The 20,746-nt window shown below is 43.6% G+C and overlaps 2 protein-coding genes across 2 annotated transcripts; one reads left to right on the top strand and one right to left on the bottom strand.

Moving 5' to 3' along the window:
- Positions 1-643: 643 nt before the first annotated feature.
- On the bottom strand, positions 644-12,747 carry LOC306936688 (uncharacterized protein). The gene is made up of 6 exons (XM_079520292.1): positions 12,628-12,747; positions 10,939-11,122; positions 10,496-10,599; positions 7,141-9,864; positions 6,816-7,024; positions 644-6,374 (listed from the first exon to the last, which is right to left on the bottom strand). The coding sequence occupies exons 2-6, from the start codon at positions 11,120-11,122 to the stop codon at positions 6,281-6,283; spliced, it is 3,315 nt and encodes a 1,104-aa protein (XP_079376418.1). The 5' UTR covers positions 12,628-12,747; the 3' UTR covers positions 644-6,280.
- A 2,709-nt stretch (positions 12,748-15,456) lies between these two features.
- On the top strand, positions 15,457-20,420 carry phb (prohibitin). The gene is made up of 7 exons (XM_079520492.1): positions 15,457-15,587; positions 16,146-16,248; positions 16,556-16,717; positions 17,327-17,469; positions 18,050-18,166; positions 18,410-18,505; positions 19,169-20,420. The coding sequence occupies exons 2-7, from the start codon at positions 16,164-16,166 to the stop codon at positions 19,379-19,381; spliced, it is 816 nt and encodes a 271-aa protein (XP_079376618.1). The 5' UTR covers positions 15,457-15,587; positions 16,146-16,163; the 3' UTR covers positions 19,382-20,420.
- The last annotated feature ends 326 nt before the right edge of the window (positions 20,421-20,746 follow it).

A 20,746-nucleotide genomic window follows, 5' to 3' on the forward strand; every position in this document is an offset into this window, starting at 1 on the left:
GTGTGTGTGTGTGTGTGTGGCGGGGGGGGGGGGGGGGTTGGGGTGTTGGTGGCTGCATTGGATGAGGGAGCAGGGAGGAGGGGTGCAGTGGTTGGGGGGGCAGGAAGGTGAGCGAGGGTGGGAGACAGTTGATGGGGTGGAGTTATCAAACGGCGATCTATCCATCATTTAATTCACCTCAGCAACCTCTCCTCCCACCTTCTCTTCAGTCCACCGGTTCAACTACAGCAGTGATCGATTACTCAGGCCTGGGTCCACCCTCCAACTCCTCCCTTTCATCCCTTTTATTCCCCCCCCCCCCCCCCCTCACTCTTATCCCACCTAGTGCACATTAACTGAGGTTCCTAACTCTGCTTCTTGCCTCATTAGTAAGAAGAAAATAACCACTATGCTGACCTTTTGTCTAAAAGGTTTGCTTATTGAGACTTGCAGAGTCTGAGAGCTATTATGGGTACTGTCCAGGCCTGGGGCAGATTGCTGTTTCCTTGACGACCTTAATACCCACTCCCACTCCGGCTCAAACGGTGCCCCTGTGCCTCCCAATGCTCCAAACCCCTAACCGACCACTCCCCCAGCCCATGCCTCTCTTTATCTCCATTCCCACTGTGCTAAATTGTTCTGCTCTGACTTCCATTTTGCCACCTTCTCCCTTCCACTCACTACTGAGTCCCCCCATCCCTCATTCCTTATGGTCCAGACCCGTAAACCAGACAGACGGATGGACGGACAGGCAGATCAATGAAGGACCACACCCACACATGCTCTCTCAAGGTCCAATGCTTAGTTATATCACTACGGATGAGTCAGAGATGCATGTGACGTTTAGCCTCACCCACAGTAGAAATAACGACACAGGATCCGTATAGATCGGACAATACCAGATCGATATAGATCTTGCATATCAAAAGTATCATTTGGATACAGAATATGCATTGAAAGCTGAAACCTAAACAGATATTCTTTCACAGAATCTTTTGATGTGACAGCAAAATGTCCAACACGTTAGCATAGCACATAGAGGCCGGCAGTTTTGCACTAGTTTGAATATGAAATTCCCTCCTAATGAGCCTTTCCACTATTGAATAGTGAGAGGGAACTCATTGCCTAGCTTCATAGTTACAGATTTTTCTAGCTGACCAACTGTTGGCAAGAAGTGTACAGTGCCAATTAAGGGAGAATTTGTTTCTGTTCAAAGAGGCCACAAACACACACACACACACACACACACACACACACACACACACACGTGCGTGCACACGCACAATGAATGTTATGAAAGAGGCACTGTCATGATTGAGAGATGCTAAAGTATCTGAAATGAGCAAAAGGATGTGAACACCACTCCTTTGCCTTGAGAGTTGAGATCAGGCACTCGTCCTCCCTTGGCATTCTGTGACATTCCGCTCCATTCGCAGTGACCGGTCGCCTGTCGTTCGCCTTGACCTGGGAGAGGAGAATTAAATTCAAGCTGGCGTACATACTTAGCCTCTCCACTCTACCCACTCTCCCTCCCTCCTCTCTCGATCTCCCTCTCTGTGGTCGGCATAGCAACAGGCGGCAGGCTCATCATAGATGGCACTGTGGTCCGTTTCTCCCACTCTCTCCATTTCTCCCTCTTTTCTACCTCCCCAACTCTTTGCCAACAGTTGGTGCTGTAGTCTGGCTTTACACAACATCTATTATGAATTTGGAGAAATTTGGCTTTGAAATTCCCGATACATTTTACACTGAGTGGAGAGGTTTGTTTAGGATAAGATCCCAGTATTGCTCCAGCTTTTTCTTTACTTTTTATTATGATCCTGAAATTTCAATTTATTGACTACTTGTCTGAAGCACCAAACAGTGGCCTGTTGCTATTATTTCTGGCTCTGAAAAGGGTACACTGCTCCCCCTAATGGCCAATATCCCACAATATGAATCCTGTCTGACTGCTATCATGCCAGAGGTCTATTGAGTACTAATCCTTTGGGCTGGGCCAGAAGTCTTCCCACAAATCCCCCTGGGTGGACTGTAAATCTGTTATGTGGGAGGGCGTCATTTTACACTTCTTTCCATTTATCTCTCTGCCCGTCTGTCTGTGAGTCTGGCTTTACTGTTGAGACTCGGATCAGATGGTGACTTTGTAAAAAAGAAAAAAAAGTTGTTAGCATGAGTGGCCTCCCTCATGTGTTGTGTGTGTGGTGTGACATTGTGTGTGAAGATGTGTGCGTCCTCAGGTCGTTTGTCAGATTAAAAAAAAAAGAAAGCCCCCCCCCCCCCCCCCCCCCCCAAATCTTTTCCCTTCACAATATGCTGCTACAACATGATGTAGCGCTGGCCCAAACCCACCATTATTGGATCTTTGTTGCTCCTTGGCTGACAAGAGGCCTGTGTCATGAGGACAGTTGGTATTGGTATTTTGCACTCTGATCTTAAAGCCTGATTTATACTTTGTCACGCGACGGTGTCTCTCGCCCGAAAATAGCTAATTTACAAGCTCACAAGCTTGTAGATCTGCTATTTTCGGCAAATGACACCGTCGTACGACGGCTTATAAATTAAGCAAAATGCACTTATAAGCATGACAGTCGCACTCCAGTCCAGCAGGCTTTGACCCTCCCCCTCCACCCTAACCGGGTTTTCAGCCATCTCTCAACAACACCCTTCAAGACATCTCTGCTTAAGCTCAATGAAAGCGCAGCCAGGTGACACGCAGACACACGAAAGACCCACAGGTCCACTCATTTTCTGCTTTGCCAGCATCTGCCCTGGCCAAGTTCTCCTGGGTGGCAGCTGAAATCAAAGTGCTCCTCCATCCTTGACTGGATGAGTAAAACATGGAAGTGGGTTCTGAAGCTACGCCGGGCTGGAGTGGAGTGTGACTACCACGCTGGTGTGGGGAGTGACTGTGTTCTGTCAGCCTCTGGTAGTGTTCTGTTCTAATCGGCTGGGCTCCCTTTGTGTACCTGCGGACGGTGCTTCTGTTCCGAGTGCCATGTGAGAAACATGCTTCAGTAAAAGGATGTTTTACTTAATGTTTATTTTATGTTACCTTTTATAGTTTTTGTTGTTTATTTTATTTCTTTTTTTTTTGTTATCCAAGGGTTTAAATTTCAAAGTTAATTACTCTTATGGGGTCCTGTTAATTAAAGTTAATGACTCTTATGGGGTCCTGTTAATTAAAGTTAATTACTCTTATGGGGTCCTGTTAAGATGCATTCCTTTGAAACGTGATGACTCTTTATGTTGTCCAAGCCATTTGTGCCAAATTATTATAGCCTACTGTATGTATTCCTCTGTCAATGCGTTGAATATAAACACTGCATAAAACTATGAAGAAAAGAAGAGAAAAAATAAGAAAATCCCTTTTCTGGATATGTTTCCTTGACCTTGTAGAAAAACTAAAATACAAAAAGGTTTGCACTATGTCTGAGATTTGTATCCCCAATGCTTCATGAGTACTGATGGAATTTTGCTGCAGTTTACAAAACGGTTTAACAATTTGTAGCTTTTGATTGGTCACAGTCTTGCTCCTGCACAGTAAAATCCTTGGTGTTAATCTATACATTTGTACATTCTCGGAGTTAAATTAACATTCAGGATTTTACAGTGTGAGTGTAGGCCTACACTGTACCTCAGTCATTGCACACAGCATAATACCTCATTCTGAGGCGCCTCCCTCCATATAAATATGGAGGATTCCTCCAGTGTTCTAAACAAATGTCATTATCACAGTAAACACTAAGTGGACAAGATAGTGTAAACAAGATTGTTCAACACACCACTAAAAGACATCGATGCATAGAATTTGAAAATAATTCATCCGCGCTCCACAGCCCTCATTGTTTCATGTTTTTATTTTTTTCATTATTCAATGCTCCACGTTTCTATTTCTTTAAGCCCGTTTCCAAATGGTTTGTATTGCAAGTGAGGGAACAGATGTTTTCACACAGCTGTGGTAGGATGACATTACTGTAGCGCAGCTGCACAAATTATTGTCCGATCTCAGATCAGCCACGACTGGTCCCAGACGTAACATTTACGCCATATAGCTGACCTCAGTTCACTTAAAGATTTCAAGACATTTTTTTTGAGTAAAATTCACTTTTCCTGTGTTGCATCCCCAGAGCGTGTCTTGGCTGCTGCCGTGGTTGTAGTCTATCAGCCTGACAAAGATCCAGTCCACATTTCCCCCTCTATAGACGTAGACATACTGGATAAAACATCACTTTGACATCTGTTATGAAATTGCCTGCATTCATAGGCATGTGAAAAAGAATTTCCCCAGTGGTACTTTGGAAGATGCCTTTGAGATCTCCAGTCAGTAGGGTGGGTGTTGTCATGGGTTGGAGCAGTGTTGTTAAGCCCACCCCTTCCTACTCTGGCGTGCTGCCTGATAGTTTTTCCACTATGGAGGAGCTACGATGTATGTCATCTTGAAATGCTATTCCAGTCAGACAGAAATTCTTATGCAAGAGCACATTCTAACTCGGAGATGGAAAGGAGCACAGACGAATACATAAATTGGTGATATTCTTAATTCTAGCTCGGTGAACAATGTGCTCATAGTACACAGTATTTCCAATGGCTAGCTTTTTGCCTTGACTCCCTGACAGACAACCACCATCCAGTTTTGAAATTGTATTGTTTGCTTTTACGTGGTTTCTCACAAGTCATTCCAAACAGCAGTTTCCCTTTTATAAGAAAACTTTTATGCCCTAGTTAGCAATGACATATTTTGTGTTTCACAACAAATTGCTGCTCACCTGATTCAGTGTTTGAAGTAAGCTATAGTGTTCCAAGTCAGAATGAGAGGGATCTGTCTGAGGATTATTGCCCCATCCACTCATCCAATTCAAAGAACACAAACACACCCTTCCCTCAAACAAAACAACAATTTCTGCCTGTGGCTGGCTGTTCTTTAGCAATCACTTGAAACCGTTGCAATCCTGCAATGCCACAACATTGCAGAGATGCTGAGAAAGTGCTTGGCCGGGCTTGTCATTTAGACTACTAGGATTCGTGAGTAGATGGGGAAAGGGAAATAAGGGCATGTGTGTATGCATCACTCACTATCTCTTCCACAGTAGTTTAGTAATGTGGTGTGGTGCAGCAGGGAATGTCCTTCCAGTCTGATCATGGTGCCAACTGCAGCCTTGAGCCTTTCCCTTGAAGTGAACTGCGGCCAACCACTGCCCCTTGTGCCACCCTCGGCTTCAGAAGAAACAGAACTGACGGGGTCAGCTGGTACACACATTAACCTATCTCTGGGAATGCTTCACCCTGCAAGACCTCTTACAGTTCAGTCACCCCTGGTGATTTTCTACAAGGCATATCCCACAGGTTGATTTGTAAACAAGTTTTCCTCTACAAAGTCAAATCCTCAGTGTTTATCCATTTGGAACACTGAGAGTAAGGGTCCATTTGGTTATATTTGTACACTCAGAGCTGAATTAACACTGAGGATTTTACAGTGTACTCTCTCCTTGTCTCTACTTTGTTTTTTAAACCCTTTGAATTGATGCTGCTTCTGTGCTTGACTCTGGGTTTACTGCGTGGTGCCATGTTGTCCACATGGACTAGAGCTTGTAATGCTTCAGTGTGTAATGTTACCATATGCCTTACATGTTTTCCAGGACTAATAAAAAAGCATAACAAAAAAAGAAGAAAAAAAAGAAAACTGAAATCAGTGTGCTTTTATTTCTGTAGCCTTTTATGACTTCAGTGTTCTGTCTGAACACATACAGAACAAATAGGATAAAATGGTTTTGTCCCACCTTCATTTTTTACCTTTTTTTTGTCATATTCCTCAAACTTGCGCGACACACATTTGAGTGCACACAAAGACACAAATTACAGTTTCCCTGGATCTGATATTTGTTCTACAGAAGATCATCCACTAATCATGACAAGTGTATACAAATACGTATACCATATGTATCTATAAAATATACAAACAATATCAAATTTACTGCTTCAGAACAACAGTGAATCGGTGTAGGAATGTATGCCAATGCAACAATAAAACCTTTTAAAACCAATCAAGCAATGTTAATAAAATATAACGGATTCAACTATTTAAATCAAACTCACATCGATGCCGATGTAAGAGTGCACATTATCAGAAAGACAATTCACTGTTTCAGTTTTTGCATGCATTAGTCAGCCATCTACAAAAAGATTAGTACATTTAACCATCATTCATAAACATATAAATACAGTGCACATGACTTTACTATGATAAAAAAGGTGTTTTTAAGACAAACTTGTTTTCTTAACTTCTTAGCCATTACTTTTTGTTTTACTTTTGGGACTTGGCTGGTGTCTCCTCGATTCCATGAGAAACCAAGACTTCAGTTAACCAAGTCAAATAGTTGGAGTCTGGGTATCCGTTTCTGAAAGAGACAAAAACAGGGACAATAAAACACATTTATCTTGGTCATCGGAACTGTCTACTTCCCATACTCATTACTGAAACAAGACATAACAGAGTGGCATAACAGAGTCTCTGATCTCATGTTGATTACATCGGTTTTGCCCAAATACGGAGGGACATCAGGACAGTGGATCTGATATTATGTATTCAAAATAACACACAGAAAGATTAAGGCACAATGTGAGAAATATTTGGGGATTTACTTATTGGCCTACTGGCACAAAACATTTTACACTGACCTGGCTGGTCAGTGGTTTGCAAGAATAGCCACGGACACAGATATGTATTTATTATGATTTTATTACATATTATTTTGGGGGGGAGGTTATATTTAAGAACAAATGGCTTATCTTTAATGTATGGGTCTCAGAGAAGGGAAGATCCACGTTGTGGCACTCACCCTGATTTGCCTCCCTGTAGGCTGGTCTTGTGTGGGATGCAATCCCAAGTGACCCTGGCACCTGTCTCTTTGACAGTCACAGTGAAGGTGAGCCCCAGCCTGAAGGCTCTCTCCAGCCTGGGCAGCAGCTTCCGTGTCCTATCACATAGAGGAAGGTACGCCTCAAATACTCCTCCTTTGAAAGGACCCCCAGGAGTGGGGTGGCCCTCCTGTGTGGAGAGGAAACAAACAAATACGGCATGTTACAAATGACTGTCTCAGTGAAAGAAATACTAATTTAATGAGTGGAAACTCTTGAATATCCTCAATAAAATAAGCCTCTCACCCCTTGGATGCCATCAGGGATGGAGTAGGTGATCTTCAGAGTGGAGTCCCTGGTATAACCTTGTAGGCTGACTGACATCTCACTGTAGCTCACACTGCCCCGAATGCCCTGGGGCAAAGACTCTGTCTTAGGACAGACTCTACAGTGCACATGCACTCTGACCAAGCACTTTGGGCACAAGGTCACCCCACAGCCTGTCCTCTTCACTGATGCCCCGCTCTCCCCACATACACAGATGCCTCCTATACCTCTTAGTCTGGACCTGCCAGAACTGGAGCGAATGAGCGACCCGCTGGGGTTCTCTTGGCCCTCTGGATCTCCGTGCTCTCTGTTGTTCGTCACCTTGCAGTGTTTGTTACTCTCCTTTGGGGGTTTTGGGGCATCTTCACGGGCGTGTGCCACCGTCGAGCCGACACCATTGACAGGTCGGACATCTCCATTTTTTCCTTTTGCAGACTGGCTGATGATGAATGGATCACTCTTCCCTCCATCTACATGCACTGCATCTGCGCTCACCACATTTGCTTTAATGACAGGGTCTTCTCTAATTAGCTGTTGGGTCACAGATCCATTTGTGTGCTCTAGCTCACTGTTTCTCTGTCTCTCGGTAGAGTCATCCCTTTCCTGATTGCCACCATCTCCCCCCTTTTGGTTATCTAGCTGTTGCTGTGTGTTATTATAGAGAGCTGTGTTTTGGTTTCTGGTCAATTGTGGACGGAAGGACTGATTAAATGTGGAAGTGGGCAGATTAGAGAAATCCTTCTGTCCACCTGTCTGGTATGATACTGAAAACACCTCTCTCAGTGCAGCACCCACCTGGGAGCACAAATGTTTGGGGCCCATTAGATATATGGTCTCCTTCATAATCCGGATGGAGACTTTCTTAAACCGGCTCCGAACTTCCTCGCAGCACACCCCTAGAGTTTCATCAGCCGGGTCTGACACGCCCAACTCTGACAGACGTAGCTCCTGTACGCAGAAATCTGTAGTAACCATGGCAACTAGCCTCTGTAAGCCCAGCTGACAAGAACTCACTTTCAAGGAGTCCGCCCCTGTCAAGATTACAGTCAAAGGACCACTGGGTTCTTCTGATTGGTTTTCCTTCATTTGAAGATCACTGGTCAAGTCTTCCAGGCGAGTACCATAGGCCTCTTTTATGTAGCTCCACATCAATCTAGGAACTGTTATCTCTGCAGTATACCGTCCCTTCTTGTCCCTTGCTGTTCGGCTACTGAAGCTACTTGATCGGTTTCTGGCTCTGGCTTTCCCAGAGTCCTCTTGAATGTCACGCTGCTCAATCGCCTGGTGCTTGGGCCTGGCAGTACCTGAGAAACTACTGGATCGCCTCAAGTTGGACCCTGACCCAGCAGTTGAGCCTATAGTGCTCCCTGACCAAGTGGACTCACTTGTGCTAAGGGTGCCTGTGGGGAATTTATGAGAAGTGTTTGAAGAAAGTTGAGTATCTCCAGTCTTAAACAAAATGTCACCTCCAGTGTTTTGCGCCCCTGTGGAGGGGTACCCTCTATTGGAAAAGCCTGCTATCTCCGAGAGGCTGCCATGGCCCAAAACGGGTCCTGTATGTCTACTCGACGATGAAACCCTTGTTAAGTCTACTGGTCGGTTCCCTAACCCGCCCAACCCTGAGTCTTTGAATCGAGCTGCTAGCTTATACCTCCTGGTTCCCTCAGCTCTCCCCTCATCCTCTTCTGCCTTCAACATCTTATCTAAGCTACGATCAAGAGATCCGACTGTGGAGACGGCAGGCATGAATGTCTCCTCATGAGCTCCATTTGATGAGCCTAGTTCAGATGACGGTGACGTCATTATACCTGCCACACCCATGTCCTTACCCTGGTCCAGGAGCAGAAACTGTTTGGCCTCGGACACATCGCTACTGCTCCCGACAATGTAGATGTTCCTTTCATCTTCACTCAGGAGGAGCTTAGGGAGTTTGACACCTAAGTTATCAATCGCCATCTGTAGGCCACCTCTTGGGCAGAGGATGCTCTTTGGTAGTTGAGCTCGACGGATCTTGGACTCATTCTCCTGGTAAAGCCGACTTAACTCACCACTTGCCAATCTCAGGCGCTCTAGCTCATGGCCGGCATCATCCACCCCTGGTGAACTCTGCAGGAACAGAGTGGTCAGTCCCTGAGTGGTCACATCCACCACCTCCACGCCATACATACAGAGGATATGCTGGTATTTCTCCCTACAGTGTTTCTGCAGATACTGGAAGAGGTCTGCGTCCATGATCAGTGAGAAGTCGTCCTCTGCAGGGGTGGGATCTTGAGCCACGGCACCACCCTCTGCCAGGCCTATGTCATGAAAACTGTGACTGTCAGATATCACATGTCCCTGTGGACTTGGGTTGACATCTCCAGTGTGGACTTGCTCCCTGTGTTCCCCCCGCTCATTTGGTCTCCTGTCACGATCTCCTGACTCCTGACTATAAGGACGTTGCACCGTGGGGAGACCTCCAGAGACACTAGCAGAAGGGTGAAGGGTCTCCATGTTTTTCCTAGATTGTGGACCTCTAGGAAGCCCAAGCAGCTGTGATAAGGCAGCCTGGACGTGTGAATATGCTCCCCGCAGCGTGCACAACTCCTCTTGAGTATTGAAGCTTATGTGAACATCAGGGTGGCTGTTATGAATGCTTGTTACCGATATTCGTCTCTGAGGGAGCTGACTGTAGTCGACAGTTACTGACATGCTCACGATGACCTAGTAAGGGAAGAGGGGAGATGCAAAACATTCAGTGTTTTTCTTTTGTCTAACATCCAAAAATAGAGTTTGAAAATAATATTTTCCAATATTCAGTGCAGTGGCAGCACCAGGAGTGGGCCCACCCTCTTTAAGCACTCGCCGAGTGAAACAAATAATTATTTGTGCAGTATTATATTTATTTGCATGTAATGCCTACTACTATTTGTGATGAGTTGAGAATGAATATGGTATCTGTAATATCGTTTGTGATCATTTGTGTAATAAAAAGTTAAAAACTAAACTTATAGATGCATTATGATATAGTATTGAAATTTTGTTGTATTCAGTCTTATGAATTCCTCAATAGACATATTGCCCACCTGTGGCTTGAGTTTTAATTATCATAGACCGATATTACCCTACCCATCACTTTTTTGATTGATTGAAGTATTTATTAACAGTTTGCAGAATTACAGTACATTTCAAGCACAACTCAATACAAAAACTGTTAACTGTGAGTGGACGACACCATAAAAGCATTACACTTGTTTACAATAGGGCCCACCGTTTTCAATTCATCAAAAATGCTTGCATTCATCAATGCATGCATGTCAATCGAGTCTCTGCTACTGATTCAGTGTGCAAATACCTTATCAGGATCCAGACTGTTGTGGTGCTCAGTTACTGTCAGTTCATACTTCTTCCTGTCCACTTGGAAAATGTGTTGCCCACGTTGAATAACTCTCTGGGCCACTGTGTGAGTGAGGTCAGCAGAGGGAAATCAATCTCAGTCTGTGCTTAACTGACTAAGCACTTTTCACCACTAGCCTTTCCATTGAAATGGATGCCAACACTTGAGCTCAGTGTAAATCGATGGTGACAGGCAGTAAAGCTAAAATATTGTACAGTTAATACTTTGCAAATTAATGCAAACTGAATTTTGGCATGTGTACAGTGCAGATAACATAATAATGTGAATTAGGCCTAGTTATAATCGACTATAACTAATTACACCTATATTACACAACAGGGGGAAAAAATTACTCTGTTCTTCAACATGTCACTTGTATAAAATAAATTGATCTCACTGACCTCTGCTGTCCTCAAAGGTAATGAGGGCAGAGCCAGGTGCTGCCTCGACAATGATGACAGAAGCTATTTCCCCTCCTCCATTCTTGGATCTCAGGAAGTGGATACACAGCTTGTCTGTCAATCTGTCATCCTCAATGTCTGTGGGAAGGCCCGCCACTCTCACTGTCCGGCACTGTTCTGCCATCTGGTGGGGGAAACAGGATTGCTATTGTAAGTAGGCTACTGACAACAAATCTGAGCCTGTAGCCTATGACTTTTCTTACATTTTTATCACACAATTTTGCAACCCATTTTTTCACCCAGTGTCAATTATCTAATGTAATCCTGGGTGCTATGCTTCCTCTGCCAACCTGGGGAGGGCAGCGGACTGACCTCATGCTTCCATCTATGCATGAGGAGTCCAAGCTGCTTCTTTTCACCTGACAGGGGGGAGTTTCCCCAGCCGGACGTAGCGTGTGGAAGGAACATGTTATTCCAACCAGTTCCTTTCCCCTCCATCAGGCAGGTAGTTTAGAGACCAGGATTACTGCATGTTTTTTTGTGATGGTACCTACCCTAGGGGGACTCGGGGAGAACATGCAAACTCCACACAGAAAGGCTCATTCGCCAACCCCGCCTCGGGTATGGGCACTGATGATGCGGAGGAGAGAGCACGCCCCCAGCGCCCAGTGTCCCCAACGGGAATCGAACCCAGGACCTTCTAGCTGTGAGGCGACAGCACTACCGACTGTGCCACCGTGCCCCCCCTGTATGACTTTTCATTGATATCAAAACGGAACATTCTGGGATGATGCCAGTGAGTGAGAGAGAAACCTCTGACACCTTGATGGCCTTGGCCATGAACCAGATCACAAAGCCTCTCTGTGTAGCTATAATGTATGGGGAAGGAAATGGAATACCTGCATCTATACAAAAATGCAGTATTGTACACATATTTGACAGCACAACAAACACAACACCATCTGTTGGAGGGTGTTGGAAAAACTTGCAATTAATTAAACCCCATTCTGCATGTCCTCCTAGGCTCCTCTCCACCTGCTTCAGTCATACATGATAGGAGTATGGCAAAACACAATCACAGATGTTCAGTATTTTCTATCTCAGTGTCAGTGATCAGATTGGGAAATTATTACCTCCCTTAATCTGTACTTCCAAACAAACCCCTAAGCATCTTAAGTCTTCCACCATCAATGAGCTGTTTGAGTTTGAAACAAAAAGGTTACTATAGTACGTTACTAATGTTTAGTAAACATTTCTTTCCTAAACCACACTCTGTGATCGTCCATCAATGATTAACTTTTGTTTTGATTGATTTGATTTATTGAATACTTTATTAACAGTTTGCATGGTCAAGCACAGGGAAGTACAGTACGATACAAGGTCTGCTAAAAGCATTGTGGTGCTTTTGTATTCAATCAATAGAATTGTCTTTAAGGTTATTCTATAAAACTTAAATCAACTACGATTGAACGTATTAATCCGTCTGTCACCACACACTGTCTGTGACAACGGGACAACAGCACGCTGTGACAACAATGTTAAGGAAGTGCTGTGTGTGAGTGTGCAACTGCAGTCGAAGAGATCATGAATGTTGCTGTATACTGATTTATCTGGACCTAGAAGCCCCTGCGTGCGGAATGAACGTTTGATTCAACCAAATTACATGTTAATAGCTTAAGCTTATCTTACCTCACACACTTCTCATGTCCTTTTTTACCGAAAATCTGTCGTACTTGTCTTCAGATCAGTGCAAAACATGGTTGGAAGAAAAGTGAAACTACGTGATAATGGTGTCGTGCCTTGGGCTCACGCCAGGGGGCAACCAAGTTGTTTCGTGTGTGGGGAGCATAGACCGCCCCGATCGAGCTAAAAGCAAAACGTTTGGGAAATGGGAACCTGATTTGATTGATTGATTGATTGAAGAATTTATTAACAGTTTGCAGAATTACAGTACATTTCAAGCACAAACTCAATACAAAGGCTGTTAACTGTGAGTGGACGACCCAATTAAGCATTACACTTGTTTCCAACAGGGTCCACCATGTTCAAATCATCAAAACATTTAGAGACGTACAAATAGACACTTCTATAGACAGAACAGGAATTCATCAAAAAAGAATTCATCAAAAAGGAGGTAAAAAGGGAAAAGAAATATATACAGTGAGGGGAAAGAAGGGGGGGGCGGGGGGGGGATTCAGATTTTACGGGGGCCAGTTTCGAATTGCAGCCATCCGTAGGTGCCCTTTGAGAGCGGTTTTGAAGGAGTCAAGGGATTCGCATGTCTTAATGACAGTTGGTAGGGCGTTCCACATTTTGGTGGCATAGGAGCGAAAAGAATTTAGTCCCTTGTTTGTGCCGAATCTGGGTTGTACATGGTTCGTTGCACTCCCTCTGGTGTTGTGGGTGTGGACTTCGTTAACATTAAGGAAGTATCTAGACAGGTACATGGGTATCTTGGTGGTGTATCGAATCTTGTGGACCAGACCCATTGCAAGTTGCTGTACTCTGTCGTCGACCCTAAGCCATTCCAGCCTGTCGAAGTGGGCAGGGGTGAGGTGGGTTCGGGGGGCTAGATCAAGTAGGAGCCTGACCAGTTTGTTTTGGGAAGTCTGGAGCCTGGTTTTAAGGGCCTTTGAGGTGCTGTGGTACCAGGAGGTGCATGCATAGTCAAAGAAACCCTGTACAAGGGCTCCTGTTAAGGTCTTCAAGGTGTTTTTGTTGACCAGTGAGGAGATCCTGTAGAGGAATCTTGTTCTATGGTTGACTTTTTTGATTACGTTGGTGGCCATTTTATCACCGGAAAGATTAGCCTCCAGGATGGAACCTAGGTAGGTAATTTCATCTTTGCGTGTGATAACATTGTCACCCACTCTAACCAAGAAGCCATTTGCCTTGCTGAGATTACTAATAGAGCCAAAGAGAATGGATTCAGTTTTTCCCAGGTGTAAAGATAGTTTGTTATCAGCGAGCCAGGTGCAGATTCTACCGAGTTCAGAGCTGAGGGCATTTTCAACCTGCAGTTTGTCCCTGTCCGAGACCAGCAGTGCTGAGTCATCTGCGAACAGGAACAAGTTGCAGTCACAGGCTGAAGTCATGTCGTTTACATATATTAGGAACAGTAGAGGCCCTAGTATGCTTCCTTGTGGAACGCCACAGCTCACTGGGAGGGGGGGGGACAGTGTTCCGTTCACTTCCACCATCTGTTCTCTCCCCTCCAGGTAGGATTGCATCCAGCTCACTGATGTGCTATCGAAACCAATTGCTTTTAGCTTGTTAACCAGTATGGAGTGGTTCACGGTGTCAAAAGCCTTTTGGAGGTCCAGCATGACCATGCCGCAGTATTTGCCAGCGTCCACCTCTTGTTTGATGTGGTCGCTCAAATAGAGGAGGCATGTGTCAGTGGAGTGGGATGTTCTGAAGCCAGATTGGAACTCGTACAATAATTTATTAGTGGCAAGATACTTTTCAACCTGTTCATAGACTATTTTTTCCATCACTTTCGAGATGGAACTAAGAATAGAAATAGGGCGGTAGTTGCCGGGGTCTAATTTACTCCCTTTCTTGTGCAAGGGGGTTACTTTGGCCAGTTTGAAATCTTGGGGGACCTGTCCCTGTTTGATGGAGAGGTTTACTATGTGGGTGATGATTGGAGCTATAGAGATGGCTGAGTCTCTGAGAAATTTGGAGGGAATGTTGTCATGGCCTGTGGCCTTGTGGGGTTGGAGGGCACTCAGTTTCTTAATTACCTCATCAGTTGTTACCATAACTAGTTTAAAATCGTCTTTACAAACACCTAGGTTTTTGTAGAAGGTTGTAATGTGCTCTACACCAAAGAGCCCAGAGTGGGAGGGCAGTTTGTTAACCAGAGTTGTTGATATGTTTGTAAAGAAGATATTCAAGTAGTTGGCCACATCAAGGTTGTCAGTGATGAGAGTGTTGTCAGATTTGATGTTTATGTTCGAAAATCTGGTTTTTAGTTTCTGACCATAGCTTAGTTGATTGTTTAGTAGCTTCCAGAGCTCATGAGGATTGTTTTTGTTTTCCTGAGCTTTATCATTAATGAAGTTACTTTTAGCTGGCTGATTGGCTGATTCTCCTGTTAATTTGTCCCATAATTTGTGACTTAATGCCATTTATGTTTATGCTTGCCCCCATAGACATATGCTTGCCCCTGGGCTTCTGTTTAAAAACTTGGGAATCACTGGTCTAGAGCCCGCCTACTGTATCCGGTCATTTACACGCACACAAACATTGCACATACAATTCTATTTAAATTCAAGGGGCTTTATTGGCATGAGAAAACATACGTTTACATTGACAAAGCAAAAAGTGGAACAATACAATAAAAACAAAATGTATGTACAAATTACAACTGAAAGTCAGAATCGCCAAAAATCTATTTCTATATATTTCTAATTTCGCACGCGCCGTTTCCGTATCCGCTCCTGTATCTGGTCTCTCGGTCGCCAACCAATGACTGTAAAGTATACTACGAGCCTGAATCCCGCCTGTCCAATCCGAGAAGAGGACGTTACAGGTACCGCACATGCGCACTGCTGAAACCCAAACCCCACATCTCATGTGTTCTGCTGATTGCGTCGGCGTCTCTCCGGTGGAGGTCACATAATACTAGTCTCATCTAACGCTAGGTGAGTGCATCTGAGTTCACACAGCACTTCATTGTGTTTCATTGCATAGCAGCTTCTAAAATATTCCATTTAATTATACGTGATGTTTTAACCTGATGCGTTATTAAATAGACTTACTTTAGTAGACCAAGTAACATGGACAGTGACTGAGCACTCATGTCCAGATATCGAGCGACGTACGTCGCTCAGATATCGGTGGTTGAAATGAAATGCGTACATGCGTTAAGCTAGCCTAACGTTAGTTTGATCTAATGACATGAGCTGTCATAATTCATAACGTTACTCGTGTTTACACATGACTGGCTGCTACAACGTACATTAAAAACTGCAGAACCTGGTTAGACTGCCTATGGAAAACATGCTAGTGTTGTTGTACCCGACGAGCTAGTTGGCTAATCTCTTCAGCAATGGCATCTTGTACCCTCAACTTCAAGGCCAAAGCAAAACTATACGTTAAAAGTTGGAAGAACTGATTGTATTAAATGTTTGTGCACTGCACTACCGAGTTTGACATTAAGGTGTAATTTTGATTGTGAAATCCCTTTGCCTTTCTTGCAGTGTCACCTCATTGCTGTCATGGCAAAACTGTTTGAGTCCATTGGAAAGTTAGGTCTGGCCTTAGCAGTTGGTGGAGGTGTGGTGAACTCTGCCCTTTTCAATGGTGAGTGCAAATATTTAAGTATTTCTGGGTAACTCAATTTTAAGTCATCAGCCAATTTATATCTTGTCTCTTTACCTTTCAGATGCAGTAGAGATTAGTCCTTGCACAGGCTTTATGACAATTTAAAAGCATATGATTTTAATTGTTCTAGAAATCCTTTAGGATGTTGTAAATTTGTGTTGGATTTCATCTATTGATTTGATTATCAATTTGTGTCACATTGCGATGTGTTGTGATATTGTAGATCGTTTTTGAAAATGTGCTGTAGTCAGACTTCAAATGTAAAGTGCAACACCTTTTTCTACAGTGGACGCAGGCCACCGTGCTGTCATATTTGACAGGTTCAGAGGAGTGCAAGACGAGGTGGTTGGTGAGGGAACACACTTCCTCATCCCCTGGGTCCAGAAACCCATCATCTTTGACTGCCGTTCCCGCCCTCGCAATGTGCCTGTCATCACTGGTAGCAAAGGTACAATCAAAATTGTAATAAACAATAGCTTCTGTTTTGCTCGTTTGTAGCAGGACCGTGTCACTTGTGGGGAATTACAGAATTGAAAAATTCCTACCAATAGTGTATACAATTATTCAGTAATGTCAACTGTTTGATCTTAGAGTGCATTTAACCTCGCCTCACCAGGCTTTCCACCACCTAAGCCTGGTTTCATTTCGGGTATATGATCCGCTCGGGAGCGGATGATATCGTTACGTCATGTTGTAGTATTGTTTTGTAGTCGACAGGCAGGAACAACAAACACGAACTTCCTTTTCCCTCAAACCGGAAGAATAACAATAAAAGCTCTCGTAGCCTGTAGCTTTTATTGAGAAAAATCGGTTTGAGGGAAAAAGAAGTTCGGGTTTGTTGTTCCTGCCTGTCGACTACAAAACAATACTACAACATGACGTAACGATATCATCCGCTCCCGCCCGGATCATTTACCGAAATGAAATGGTGCCCAGGCTAGAGTGCATTATGACCACAAAATGTGTTGCGGCGAAGTCGGCCTGTCTATCATGTAAGACATTTAAGGCGGTTATTCTCACTATCTTAACTCTTACCTTTCAACCATCAACTGCACAGATCTGCAGAATGTAAACATCACGCTGCGTATCCTGTTCCGGCCGGTGACTAAGGAGCTCCCACGGATCTTCACAAGCATTGGAGAGGACTATGATGAGAGGGTGTTGCCATCTATTACTACAGAAGTCCTGAAGGCTGTAGTGGTATGTATCAAAAATAGAAATGGTTCTTGGGGATTCAACAGTTAGGCCCAGGGCGGAGATCTCGTCAAGTTCAAGTTCATGGTCAAGTGCCCAAATCGGAGATTGATAAATAGGACAGAGATTAATGATATCAAAACCGATCGCATCGCTCCACAGCCTAGGAGTGCTTGTTGCCCAATCCGATGACGTGTCAAACAGTGACACATCATCGAAAATGTTCCCTGCCTGTTTAGCGGACGAAAATCTTAAAACGTTTATAACTCGCGATCTAAATCATCCTGTCTAATTATGAAAAAAGATCCTGTGTTAGACGGCGCTCCGTGGTCCAGTCGCTAGTCGCGATAGATTTATTCTTACCTCCCGTTAGAGTGGTGTGGCTATTGTTAGCTGCTACACAGACATTCACAACAACTTCCGGTGCGCCGGTAAAAGTGGTCCGGGCGCTATAAATGATGGGCACATTTTACATCGCCACAAGTTGTGATTTTGCTATTTTTGTGCAAAACTGTTGTACCTAATAGATATGTCGACATGCCCAAGAACCAGATAAACTGAACTTGTGATTCCGTGTACCTCACAGGCTCGGTTTGATGCTGGTGAACTCATCACCCAGAGAGAGCTGGTATCCCGGCAGGTCAGTGAGGACCTGACGGAAAGAGCCTCCACCTTTGGTCTCATCTTGGATGACGTTTCATTGGTATGCATGACCCAGTTGGTGAACTTATTATTTAATGCTGTCAAATTGTTTTTGCCCTCTAGGTGGCTAATCTGCTATTTTCCATTATTACTTTTCAGAAATGGACATTTCTACATACATTATATGAAAATAATGCTTTAGTTAGTTATTTAAATACCAATATAGACCAAGCACCAAGACATGCAACTACATTTCTGGTGTGACAGTTGCAATAACGTAACATATCCTATGTTCTTCCAACAGACACACTTAACCTTTGGCAAGGAATTCACAGAAGCTGTTGAAATGAAGCAGGTGGCCCAGCAGGAGGCAGAGAGAGCCCGATTTGTGGTGGAAAAGGTAATGAAGATGGGTTTTTTTATACGGAGTGATTTACATAAAGATGTGTACCTCGGATGCCACAAATGATGTGAATGCACAAAGTTAATCTCTTCTTCGTCTTCACTCAAGTTGAAATATCCCAACTTATATATCTTCGATATCTTCACCTTGTGTGAACGCATCTTCACACAAAAAGAGGTCAATACACTGTCCCGGTTTTTGTATAGATGAAGGGTTTTTTATATTAAATGTCTGGTCAAAATGTCTATTAATAACAGAAAATTTATTGAGGTATTGTCCTAACATCTTTTGACTCGACTGACGAATATTTCACATTTTGTTTGAAAAGAAACGTGAAAAATAACTCCTATGGGAAGCTGATCAATGATTAATGGGGTGCCGATAAGACTGGTTCAGACACGTACCACATAGGCTCTGATGCCTGACAGCAAGTCCCAGGCTTGGTGGACCTCCCTTGTCTCCCTGACTCTCTTTCCCTATTTCCTGTCTCTAAACTGTAACAATAAATAAAGGCAAGAAAAGACAGAAAAAACAACACACTGACATTCAGTACACAGCATATTTAAAATTAACAGGAAAGCCCAAAACTAAAGGACTTACACACTAAGAGCATGACAAATAAACAATTAAAAAATGCATTGTGTTTATCATCTTTTATAGGCAGAGCAGCAGAAGCAGGCGGCCATCATCTCAGCAGAGGGAGATTCCCAGGCTGCGTTACTCATTGCCAACTCCTTGCAGGAGGCTGGGGATGGCTTGGTAGAGCTGCGTAAGCTAGAGGCAGCTGAGGACATCGCTTTCCAGCTATCCCGTTCTCGCAATATCACATACCTTCCCTCAGGCCAGGGTACATTGCTCCAGCTGCCTCAATGAGGAGCCACACCCCTGTATCCACCCTCTTCCTGTCACCAGCTGTCACCTTGGCGATGGAGGGGAGGCTGATGAGAACTCTCCAACTTCTCACACACTAATGGCCCTATCTTGGGTGCGCCTTACCCTTTATCCCTAAACTTCTTTGCCATATTTTACTATCTTGAAAAATATTTTAAAATAGTTCAACTAGCTTATTAACATCGACACGTTGTGAGCTTGTAGATCGGCTATTTGAACTATTTTAAAATGTTTTTCAAAATGGCAAAGAAGTTTAGGGATAACGGTTAAGGGGTGGCGCAAGATGTAGCACTAAGGGCCCCATTTTCGTCAGTGCCTTACCCATTATTATCCTAAACTTTTCCTTTTTTACTATTTTGAAAAACACATTTGAATAGTTCAAAGAACTGATCTACAAGCTCACAACGTGTCGATGTAGATCGGCCAGTTGAACTATTTAAAAATGTTTTAAAATAGAAAAAAATGGCAAATAAGTTTAGGGGTAAGGGGTGGCGCAAGATATAGCTGTAATTCCTTCCACTCGTTCTCCAAACAACTACAGACTGAGCACTGTTGAAATGGTGTGGTGGGAGAAGGAGTCCATGATGGATAAGGATATGATGAAAGTGTGGAAGAGCAGAGGGTGTTGATTCATCCATGTATGGTAACTTAGACCTATTGGTAAAAAATGATAAGATACTGAGATTTGTTTTTTGTTTATATCGTCGCAGATGCAAAGCACCTGCATGTGATTTTGTGGAGTGTCATGTGGAAAAAGAAAAGAAAGGGGGAAACGCCATTAAACAGTTGTGTTCTCTTAGACAACCTTGTCAGAGTATTGTATGAATAATAGTCACATCTCTCAAAGCTCTATGGGAAATGATCAACAATTAGAAATATCTCTTGCTATAAAGAAGGCTGCAAATTATTTCATCAATTCCTTGTTTGATACAAAGGACATGCCACCTGTTTATGTGGTAAACATTCTTTAATTTACAGTTGTCTACCTTGGGTGCAAATAAAATTGTCTTTCTACATCCAATTGATTGCTTTTTATGCAGACTGTAAAGGTCTGCAGACTAAAGATTGGTAGTATGTAATACTGTATATGACGAGATGTAAAGTCCATGTTCTGCTATAATGGTCCCATGTTTTTTATGATTGCTAATGGATTGTTTTGACATTGTGAATCAAACATTCTGAACCATATAGAAATATGCAGAATCTTTAAACTGATGGTATACGCTGAATCGCTGATTTATTCACAAGAGCCATATACCTGCTGTTCCTATTCCTTAATTGAGAACACTAGTACTGATTCTGAACTCTTCAGTTTGGTTCTTTGTAAATTACCATGAAGATGGAATA

This window comes from Electrona antarctica, assembly GCF_951216825.1.
Source record: "Electrona antarctica genome assembly, chromosome: 14".
NCBI classification, from domain to species: Eukaryota; Metazoa; Chordata; class Actinopteri; order Myctophiformes; family Myctophidae; genus Electrona; species Electrona antarctica.